This window comes from Heteronotia binoei, chromosome 8 (genome assembly GCF_032191835.1).
Source record: "Heteronotia binoei isolate CCM8104 ecotype False Entrance Well chromosome 8, APGP_CSIRO_Hbin_v1, whole genome shotgun sequence".
Classification (NCBI taxonomy): Eukaryota; Metazoa; Chordata; class Lepidosauria; order Squamata; family Gekkonidae; genus Heteronotia; species Heteronotia binoei.
The window spans coordinates 46,068,980-46,081,016 of NC_083230.1; the positions used below are offsets into that span (position 1 = coordinate 46,068,980).

The following is a 12,037-nucleotide window of genomic DNA, read 5'->3' on the forward strand; positions in this document are numbered from 1 at the left end:
TACTTCCTGTTCTTCCAATTGTATGCTACAGCTCTAAACTGGAAACTCTATGACTTGCCATCTGGCCAGGTCCTTATTCTCTATTGTTGTTGTCTTCCTGTGTGGATATAACGCAGAGTACAACAATGTGAATTGTTATATATTATCTAAAAATGCTGCCTGTTTATTTTTGGTATTATTACGAGCAGCATGCAGAAAGTCGCACACTCAAACTCCATGTTAATTTGAGATATTTATTTTATTTTAGTTTAGAACATATTAACCACTAAAGGGAATTAGAATACCCATTTCACTTATAAATATATATTGAAAGGATATCCCCTTTTGTAATTCTTTAACCATCTTGATTGTTAGCACTACATGATAATTAAAAAAGCTCTAGAAAATCATTAAATGGAAAAATATCCATGTTTGCTAGGAAAGATCAGAATCTGCTATCACCAGTAAACTGTTGGTATTTGCTCCTCAACCAAGTGAGACGAGAAAGTAAAGACCATGCAACTTTGAGTGATATCTACCTGAACAACGTCATCATGCGCTTTATGCAGATAAGTGAAGATTCCACCAGGATGTTCAAGAAGGTACTGTGTCAAGATTTCTCAGATTTCATATTGAGATGAAAGTGGCTAAAAGGCATACATTTTAAATGAATATTTTGTGGGAGACTTGGTAATGTAATAACATATCTTACTTCAGCGTTATTACTAAGTCTCTTGTGACATTTATTACTGTAAGTGTAGAGAGGAAAATGTTTTTTGTGATGGGGATTTCAGAAGCTTCACTCTTCTAAATAAAGGGTGAGTAAATGAAATGCACTCTTTGATGCAAGGTATACTGTATTACCTTGCATCAGGAAAAAAAAATCATAAATGTAACCTACAAAAGTAGAAGAATATCTTGTTACTCAACAATATCAATTTCACACATGGCACAGAGCTGAGAAAATTAAGTTTTAAATTAAAGAAAAATGTACAATATGGGCTACCTCTGTTATTTGACATCTTATGCTCTACTCATTTACCTTTTACCTTTTGCATTTGAGTTTTGCCAGTATATTGATGCACTGCCACTAGGAAGGCAGGTCCATTCTAATGACCTTCAGAATGCTACCCAGGGAGTCTGTTTGAGACTGCCCCTCTTTTTCTTCAGCAAAGTCTTTGGGACATGGCAGTCTGAAAGGTGTTTTCAGTAGGGTTTGTAAGTCCTGGCTGCATTTATTTGTCAGCACAAAGTAGATGAGCTGCTGTAGGGCTTGAACCCTGAACCCAGATCCTGAATTTGCAGCTATATATATGTATGTATTCATATATGTTTGTATGTGTGTATCCATATGTACACAAAATCAAAAAAAGCAGAGAAAATTAAGAAATTTTCACTCGGCTATAGAATTTTTATTTCTATTATGTGATTAGGAGCTATAATAGTTATCTGTAAATTATGTTTCTTACAAACTTTCTGCAAGGTCAGAGGAATCCCTGTGCACTCTCTATCACAAGCCTTGCATACCTTACAGTACTGAATTATTTTGTTGCCTTTTATATTCTGTTTTCTCTGGTCAGAAGAAGTATTTTTAGATGAAGGCATGTTCATCAGTCATTTATCCGTAACCTAGTTTTTAAAGATATTTTTGGCTTTCCATTTTTGTTCAGAACAAAAGCTGATTGGGTATTTCCACTGGGCTTTCCTCTGCCCAGCTGTCAGAGACTCAATCATAAAACCCCCCACAGTGCTGTCTGTTCAGCTGCATATCTTAGTATACAGTTAAAGTTACATATTGTCTTAACTATAAATTCCATATTTTAATGATTTCATTCTAGTGGTATTTGGAATATCTGTTCGGCGTAAAATTATCAAAATGGTACATTTTTAAATCAAATAAAAAGTGACACCGCAGAATAGCAATGCTGCCTGTTTTCCTGTTAAGACATCTAAAGTTGTTGCTTGGTGAGGGAGAAAAAACAACTTTATAATCCTTTAACATATTAATTTAATTAGAATAAACTCTCCTTTCAATTAAGTTGTTTACCACATTTACTCTTTTAACTCTGTATTGGTGATAAACATTTCTTAACAAAAAGGAAGAAAGACTAATTAGATTAAAATTGTCTCCTCTTAGATCAAGATCCACAGAGCAAACATCCTTTTGGCCAGCAATACTATGAAGTGTTTTGTGTCTGTAGGATCCAATTAACTGAAAACCCTGGCATTGGCTTTTTGAAGCAAATGCCAAGCAGGTATTTGTGAAAACTTCTAGATCATATGAAAGCTCACTGAGACATAAAAAGATCATTTGTCCTTGTGCTTTTACATTGTGTACAGGTTCCAGGAGGCTGATTCAGATGCAGTATAAAAACTCAATAGCTTGATTAAATGCAGTATAGCATCCAGTAGCCTTTAAAATCTGCCCCTACAGCTGGAGTTTCTTTGTAGTCAGTGGATGCAGGATCCTGAGTTCAGTGTCATGAGAGAGCTAGAATAGATCTAGAAAAAGAAAATGAGAGGGGAAAATACATGTTATTCAGAGCTATTGGAACAGTATGTACAAATTTATATAAAGCAGTATCATTGTATGGTACTTGGTGCATATAACCAGGTGGAAAAATATCATACAGAGGGCCTGTCAAGGCAGCCTTTATTGTGCAATGGAGAAAGGTATCCTAATACTAGTTTCAGAGTCCAATCCACAGTAAACTCATTGCTTTGACCTTGAATGTTATATATAGCTGGTATAGTGTCCTTCATGGTCTTAAACAAAAACTTTCTTACATCAGGTACCTGGATTCCCATTTTCTTGATGACTTTGGCGATTTAGTACTTGTTTGGAGTATCTGATGTCTAGATTTATTCCTCAGCAACTGTTGAAGTAGAATGCAGTATGTGGCTGCTGCTGGCAGAGATGATGTTACACCTGTTTGTTGGCAGGAGGCAGATGGTAGGAGACAGACAGGGCTTCTTTTTCTGGGGGAACATGGTAGAACAGAGTTCCAGAACCTCTTTGTGCAAACAGAATTCCCAAAAAATATTTTAAAAGTTCATGAGGATCACCTGTGTGTTTCTCCATTTCCCTTTTGAGAGTTCTGGCACCTCATTTTCCAGGGGGGAAAAAACCCTGGATACAGATACGTATTTCTATGCAAGTGTGTGGCAACTGCTGACTGGTCAGTAGCCCCTGACAAAGGGTCAGTGATATCATTAACATGAACCGGCACAAAGTCTGTCATTGGCCAACCACATGCCTTCGTGGTGCTGACACAGCATCCCCTGGCTCATGTGCTGCCATCCAGCTCCCACTGATAAGTAGCATCCATTTTACTGAATGTGATTGGATTTATTTGGATCTGCACTTTATTTTTCAGGAGTACTGGGTCCTGGCAGAGCTACCCATTGGACAGAAAAAGAAAGCTAGTGCTATTTTACATCTGTTTGCTTCATGCCAAATTTTAAATAATTACAGAGGAATAAAAATACCATTTCAGATATCAGAGTCACAATGGTATTCCAGAATAGGTTAGCTTCAGGTGAGTAGCTGTGTTCTGTGCTAGAATAGCAAAATGTGAGTCCAGTAGCACCTTAAAGACCTACAAGATTTCTAGGGTGTAAGTTTGCAAGAATCAAAGCTTCCTTCATCAGATGCCTGTCTTGGAAAATAGATCAGGTTTTTAATGCTTGCACTGAGTCAGGCGTGTGACTGGAAGTGGTAACCTGTAATATTTCATAAGGAGAGTCTTCTATGAAAAGTGCTACTCCTGTAGGGTTATAGTGTACCTCCATGCATCAGATACAAATAGAGAGACCCTTTATATGGAATTACTTCTCCTTCAGCTACCTCTGCTGCTGTTTTCAGCTACTTCTCAGTTTCTCTTCTAATAACAAACTGCTGTTTCCACACACACACAGCTTTAGAATCACAGAATCATAGAGTTGGAAGGGACCTCTAGGGTCATCTATTCCAACCCCCTGCACAATGCAGGAAACTCACAAACACTTCCCCCTAAATTCACAGGATCTTCATTGCTGTCAGATGGCCATCTAGCCTCTGTTTAAAAACTTCCAAGGAAGGAGAGCCCACCACCTCCCGAGGAAGCCTGAGGAATCACTCTGTCAGGAAATTCTTCCTAATGTTGAGCCGGAAACTCTTTTGATTTAATTTCAACCCGTTGGTTCTGGTCCTACCTTCCAGGGCCACAGAAAACAATTCCACACCATCCTCTATATCAGGGGTGGCCAACGGTAGCTCTCCAGATGTTTTTTGCCTACAACTCCCATCAGCCCCAGCCATTGGCCATGCTGGCTGGGGCTGATGGGAGTTGTAGGCAAAAAAAATCTGGAGGGCTACCGTTGGCCACCCCTGCTCTATATGACAGTCCTTCAAGTACTTGAAGATGGTGATCATATCACCTCTCAGCCGCCTCTTCTCCAGGCTAAACATCCCCAGCTCCATCAACCTTTCATCATAGGACTTGGTCTCCAGACCCCTCACCATCTTCGTCGCCCTCCTCTGGACCCGTTCCAGCTTGTCTATATCCTTCTTAAAATGTGGTGCCCAAAACTGAACACAATACTCCAGGTGAGGTCTTACCAGAGCAGAGTAAAGCGATACCATCACATCACATGATCTGGGCACTATACTTCTGTTGATACAGCCCAAAATTACATTTGCCTTTTTAGCCATCACATCACACTGTTGACTCATGTTCAGCGTATGATCCGCTAAAACCCCTAGATCCTTTTTGCACATACTACTGCTAAGCCAAGTCTCTCCCATCCTATAACCATGCATTGGATTTTTCCTACCTAAATTTAGAACTTTACATTTATCCCTGTTAAAATTCATTTTATTGATTTTAGCCCAGTTTTCCAGCCTGTCAAGGTCATCCTGTATCCTGTTTCTGTCTTCTTCTGTGTTTGCAACCCCTCCCAATTTAGTATCATCTGCAAATTTAATAAGCAATCCCTCTAGTCCTTCATCCAAATAATTGATAAAGATGTTGAACAATACAGGTCCCAGGACAGATCCTTGAGGCACTCATCACTCCTCTCCAAGAGGATGAGAAACCATTCACAAGCACTCTTCGGGTGCGATCCATCAACCAGTTACAGATCCACCTAATGGTAACAGGATCCAAACCACATTTTACCAACTTGTCAACAAGGATAGTATGTGGAACTTTATCAAAAGCCTTACTGAAATCAAGATAAACGATGTCTACAGCATTCCCCTGATCCAGCAAGGTAGTCACTTTCTCAAAAAAAGAGATCAGGTTAGTCTGACATGACTTGTTCTTGAGAAAACCATGCTGTCTCCTCTGTTCATCAGGGAGAGGTCACAGACATTGCAATCCTATACAAAGTTATTTCAGACTAAGCCCATTGAAGACAATAGGCTTAGAATAGAGTAACTTTGTTCAGGATTGCACTGTGGGTGGATCATACTGCTCCAGTGAGCAAAGTGTGAAACCTTCCTGCAGCCTTTGGAGCCTTTCTCCTGCTTAAGTGGCCATTCCTTCAATGGAAGAGCCACTTAAGCTGTAGGAAGTCTCCTTAGAGTAAAAAAAGACTACTTGGAGAATGGTTGGATGTACCCCATGCCCCATCATCCTTAAGTTCTCATGATTTTTCACCATCAAGATACTGTCTCCTAACGATTAGTTTCCACTGAGGAATATTTTCATACTTTGTTGAGAAACATCACCATAACATTTTTTGTCATACCCAGTAAAAAGGTAAAGGTAGTCCCCTGTGCAGGCACCAGTCATTTCTGACTCTGGGATGACATTGCTTCACAACGTTTTCACGGCAGACTTTTTATGGTGTGGTTTGCCATTTCCTTCCCCAGTCATCTACACTTTCCTCCCAGCAAGCTGGGTACTCATTTTACCGACCTCGGAAGGATGGAAGGCTGAGTCAACCTCGAGCTGGCTACCTGAAAACCCAGCTTCCGTCAGGGATCGAACTCAGGTCATGAACAGGGAACTCATACCCAGTAGCTCCTGCCAATTTAGGCCAAACCCCATCTATGTACTCAGATTAAAGTTTTACGCCTCTGTTTTGTTTTTCTTCCTTACATTGGTCTGCTACAGACTGCCTGTTTGCCACTAACACTCTCTAGTGCTAGCTGAATTGTTGCAATGTCATAGAATATTCATAAACATTCTAACCTATGAAAGGGTCAGTTAGCAAATGCTGTGGAAGTGTTCTCAGATGTCTGGAAAATTTAAGGGAAACCTTCACGGAAAGGAAAGTTCAAGGAGGGAAAGAAGATTGTATGATATTGCAGTGGGAAAGAATGGAGGAGGAGGAGTATTTAGAGAACCAGCCCAAGGAACAAGGTACTGATTCTTTGACTGCAAGTCCCTAATTTCTTGTACGTGTTGAGATACTAAATAAATAATTTCCAATGAAATTGTGCTTATTTTGAGTACTATCATCCATTAACAGAGATATTTGGGATGCTATGTGTGCATTGGAAGCTAATACACTGTAAATAAATATACAGTGAAAGGCAAGTTATGGCTTAAGCCGGCCTCATAGCAGAAAACTGCTGGCATGCAGTGGGTTATCTATATGGTTTTTCAAATGGTGCACATAAAATAGGTTTCACAAAATCCTTCTCCTTCCATTTTGCTTATGGTTACTAACAAAAAGAAAATGAAGCATTTGATATGCTTACCATATTCACAAGCATTTACACAAAGTACCAATTTGTATTTTTTGTGAGCAAAACCTGTACTATGCATTCAGATTTCTCAGTGCTTTAATAAAGCACACCAGCTAGGTTGTGGAAAGATGTGTTATAATAGCCTTTTAAAACTTTTTAAAAAATTAATAAACCAATGTAAACTCTTGGGAAATGAATTAGAGAAAATGTAATTGGTTTAGAACCAAGTTGTCCATAATTTAACATGATTGTTTTATCTGTTCTAAGGAGGTTTTATTATCCCTTTCTCTGCTAGGCCTCTTAGGACTTTTTATTACATATATAAAAGTACAGGGAACTTTTTCTGAAGTACACTACATGCCAGAAGAGTTAGACTTATTTCTTCATTTTTCAGGGTGGTGGGGTCGTTTGAGACTTTGCTGTGCTATAATGTGTTGCATCATATGTTGACAGCAAAAATGTGCATTTCTAGTGTTTCACTTTAGCATGACTTTTTTGTCTTTTTGCTAAGAACATCCACTAGGATGTTCAATAAGATTTCTCAGAGTTCATGTTAAGATGAAAGTGTCTAAAAGGCATGAATTGTAGTAACATAAGTCACAATCATGCATTAACAAGACAGATGACTGACCCATTTTTTAAAAATCCTTTTATTCCATAGTAATTTTAAATCTTTTGGGGTCACCATCTTCCAGATGGGGCTTGGAGTTGTACCAGAACTGCGACTTCCAGATGAATTCCCCTGGGGAAAATGGCAGATTCTCTATGCCATCTAATCTCTGCAGAGCTTCTCTCCCCTCTTCCAAAGCTCCACCACCCTATCTCTAGGAATTTTCCATCCCAAAGTTGGTAACCGCTGTAGTGAGAGCCATTGTGGTTGTATAGATTAAAGTGATCAGAAAAACCTAAATTTGAATTCCTCACTTTGCCATGGAAGCTTGCTGAGTGAGCCTGGGTCAGTCACACACTTTCTCCCTAATCTCCCTCATAGGGTTGTTGTGGGGAGAGGTGAATGATGTAAGCCTCTTTAGGTCCTGTCAAAAGTACAACCCAGGCGAAGAACTTTTGTTAAGGGAGAGTTGCTGCTAAACAAAGTTACAAAATACCAGAGAGAGACTGCTCTCACTTAGGGTTGCCAAGTCCATTTCAAGAAATATCTGGGGACTTTGGGGGTGGAGCCAGGAGACATTGGGGGCAGAGTTAAAAGCAAGGGTGTGACAAGCATAATTGAACTTCAAGGGAGTTCTGGCCATCACATTTAAAGGGACTACACATCTTTTTAAATACCTTCCTTCCATAGGAAATAATGAAGGATAGGGGCACTTTCTTTTGGGGTTCCTAGAATTGGACCCCCTGGTCCAATCTTTTTGAAACTTGGGAGGTATTTTGGGGAGAGGCACTAGATGCTATACTGAAAATTTGGTGCCTCTATCTCAAAAAACAGCCCCCCCCAGAGCCCCCGATACCCGCGGATCAATTCCCCATCATTCCCTATGGGAATTGTTCATGGAGGTGCATGATGGTTGTGGGGACGGGGCTTCCCCTGCCGGCCAGCTGGCTGGGGGAGGGGGGAAGCCTGTAAAACCAGGGGATCCCCCTCTGGGACCTGGGGATTGGGAAGCCTACTCTCACTCCAATCTTCTTAGGTGCCACCAGTCCTTTCTATCTATCCCAACAGCTCAGGAGCAAAAGGACAAGTCTTCTAGCTTTTCAGGGAGTTAACAAGCAAAGTCAGCCTTGCAAAGTAGGACTGCAGACGGAGTTTCTCAATCTAAAAAGTTACTGGGTAGAAGGGTTGCCAGGTCTTGTCCGGCTGCTGGTGGAGGGACTTTCCTTGCACATATGGTGTGATTACATCCCTGGAAGTGGCACATTGTGTGGGGACACTCTAGCATTTTGTTGAAAAACTCTATTGTGCCATAGGGGGGGTTGTCAAAATGCTAGAGCGTTCCTGCACAACATACCTGGCACAATTACATCACTTCCGGTGATTTCATTGCATCAGGCACTGACGGAGCTCTTTAGGTGCAGGACTCCTCTGCCGGTCAATCCTGAGCCAGCATGTTGGAGGCCCTGAAGTTGAGGGAACTCCTGCCCCCAGTAAGAGGATGGGAACCCTACTGGATAGGTGGTCAGTAGTCAAGGCTTATGGATGAAGGCTTTGACGTAGCTGAAGGCAAAAAATCCACAAGAGAAAAATACAATTATTTTTGTTAAGGTGCAAAAAATAGATAAAAATAGGCAAGACTGTGAATGACAAAATAAAAAGTACTATGCATCTCCAGCTTAGCTAGTACAATAAAACAAAGTTCCAAGTTATCAGGTGTAAATCCAAAGGCTTCAACAGTTCAGCAGCACAGTGGCTCCCCTTCTTTAGAGATACCTGGGCCAGCAGCTGTATGGCCTTCTTGGGCAAGCATTTCAAGATGGATGCCAGGAGTAAAGTCACTGCAAACTAAGCAAAAGCGCTACTGAATGGCAAAAGCTAACTGAAATTATGGTGAGGGGCTCAAATTGGCTAAGGCCTGTTTAGCCACTCAGAAACCTGAGAAGTGATGTAACTCTCTTAAGTGTTACTCGGCCTGTGATGTATGGAGTAACACCTGGGGTAGGATGGTACTTCCTTCCACTTCACACAGGCACAGCTAGCTTCATGTTATCTTGCTAGCAAGTTCATGCTGACTCTGGTTTCTAACTATCCCTGGGAATGTATGTGTAGACCTAACTGCAGCCTGAGCCAAAGATATTTAACACAGAGCAAAAGCAAGGAACCACTTTCTTTACAGGTCCCTACTGGGGAGAAATGTGGTATATAAAATAATTTTTTAAAAACAGAAATGTACTGGAGTTTCTACTACAGAAATGGTGAATAATTAGCTATACATTGGCTATCATAGTATTTTCCATAGCCTTCATTCAGAACTCTCCTCTGTGGAAAAAAAAAAAAGAGAATTCTGTAGTAATGATAAATATACAAAATATACCATAAATACATACAGTTTTCAGGATTACCACAATTGTCAGAATCCACAAATACTGGGAGGCAGAGTTCTGTTGCTTCCCAATAGCAAAGCAACCAGATTTTTGCAGGACATAATGATGAAGACTGCATCATTTGATCAAACCACAGACTGGAAATAAGTGAAAGAGCAAGTCACAAATCCTCAAAAGACAAGAGTATACTTTACTGTTCTATAAATTCTTTCTCTCCTGTTTACAGGGAGGTGTAGAAGCCCCTAAAACTTTCTCCCTCTTTTCTGTTCAGGACTAGTTTTAACTGACTCTTGCTAATGATTTCTTTTTAATTACAGAGCAAAGACATTGCATTTCAGCTTCATGAGGATTTAATGAGGGTTCTTAATGAGCTTTATACGGTAAGCATATTGGATTTGGCTTTAGTTGCAAGAATTGTTTATTGAAAATTCATTTTTAGGCATTATATTTGTTTTAATCAAGCCAAAATGTTAATGGTGCAATACTGTGTTTTATTTTTGTGGCAGTGTTCCGTTAAGACTGGTTTAAAAATGAACTTTTCAGAATCTTATAGAAGTTCTGATTGTTTAAAAACCATCAAATGCTTAGCAGGAATTTAAATGTTTACTGATTTGCCTAAGTATATATAATGCACTTGCCTAGACTATTATGCTTCTTGTCTTTATGTGCTTACATCAATATAGTGAAACATCATGTCTTTCATGAACTGGGTCTTGTTTTTTTTTTAAATTGTGCTAAGTCAGTAGCATTATTTTATTGATCCTACTGGAAGCAGAAGAAAGTTCTTTATGAGTTCTGCTGCAAGGATGCTTATTTTAGGCATTATCAGTGTCCACAACAATGTAGTTCTGTGATCCTCCAGCCCTATGACTGATCCTTTTTATATTTGAGTGTCTGTTGACTTTTTGGATTATTTTATACATGGATAAAACATGCAAAATTAATGATTAGCTTCATGCAAAATAATAATTAGTTGGACACAGGGAGAAAATTTTCAGAAATGTTTCAGCCATGGTGGGATTTATTTACAAACATGGGCAGAAGGGCATTGAAATATATGCAGTCCTTTCTTTTTCATCAGGCCTAAGCCTGTTTTACTACTTTAACAGCACAAAATGCATTTTTTATAACCTAGCATAGAAATTATACTGTTTGTCATATTTATTACATTAAATATTAACAGTGTAGGCGTAATCAGAAGTAGAATTATACTCTTCTGAATCCACTGAAATCATTAGGTTTAGAAGGATATAAATTTAGAGTAGAATTATCAACTCTCTACCACCACCACATTTTCCTCTAAGTTTCCTCCTTAGGCTTTCATATCTTCATAAGGTTTCTGTAGTTTGTAGATTCCATGTTTATAATCATTGTTGAAGTAGAAACTTCTTGAAATAAATATCCAAGGGTGGACAGTCTACTATTATAGGGGAAATTGGTGAATTTGTATACAAAAATGTTGCGCTTGTGAAGGGGGACCCCTGAATAATTAATGAATACCCCTATAATAATGAATGAAAACATGCCTCTGCCTTCAAAAAGAGGGTGTCTGATGCAATGTTTGTTAGAAGCACAGACAGCCCTCAGTGGGTGTGTGTTCACAAATGTGTATTAGGATAAGACAAAAGGGCCTCATTGAGAAGCTTCTTGCTGGAGCTGGTAAAAGCAGACAGGAGAAATGGAAAGTACTAGAAGGAGTTGCAAGGGGGTGGGGAATGTTGAATCAGATAAACTTGTGAGCCTGCCTGCTAAGCTTGCTTTGTGCTTAAAAAGACAGTCTGAGGATCAGGGTGGGGGTGGGGAGGGTTTCAGTATTTTGGAGCTATGAAGCTCAACTGGACCCTGCTTTTGGTGCCAGAAGTAAAAATCCTAGCTTCATACCAGTAATGTGTGTGGCTCCGTTATTTTCCTACTACACTTGCACTCTCATGAAATGACTGGTCTGATGAGATATGCAGTATGTCCTTCCATCCTTCATTTCCAAGACAAAACAGAACTGTGGTGACACAATGGAGCAGTGTTGGTGGGTTATATCCTTCTTTATTAATCAATTACATGTGCCTCTTGCCAGTTTTGCAGTATAGTTTTCACTTATTTGATTCATCACTTTTTGTACTGGTGATATTCATTTGTCCTCCATGCACTTATAAAACATTGCTGGTAATAAGCAATAATAATTGTTTGTGTATATCTATTTCATTTAGTTTCCAGTTACTGATCTTTTTTCATTTTCTTTCTTAAGCAATAAGCCAAGTAACATGCTGGTTTATTTGTTTGTTCATAATATTTCTGTTTTGTAATTTTTTTTTTTTCTGAGCTTCTGATTCATTCAGATGTAATTGGTTTTTCAGTTGTTTGATTTCTTTTAAGACCATTTTCTTTGAA

The 12,037-nt window shown here is 39.3% G+C and overlaps 1 protein-coding gene across 3 annotated transcripts in view; it reads left to right on the forward strand.

Annotated features, from left to right (window-relative positions):
* The window catches only part of SRGAP1 (SLIT-ROBO Rho GTPase activating protein 1), a 166,486-nt gene that overhangs the window by 97,564 nt on the left and 56,885 nt on the right, over positions 1-12,037 (forward strand). For all 3 annotated transcript variants that reach the window (XM_060244999.1, XM_060245001.1, XM_060245000.1), the window contains exons 3-4: positions 419-581; positions 9,970-10,032. In XM_060244999.1, coding sequence (XP_060100982.1) covers positions 419-581; positions 9,970-10,032 — 226 coding nt within the window. The remainder of the gene's footprint in view (positions 1-418; positions 582-9,969; positions 10,033-12,037) is intronic.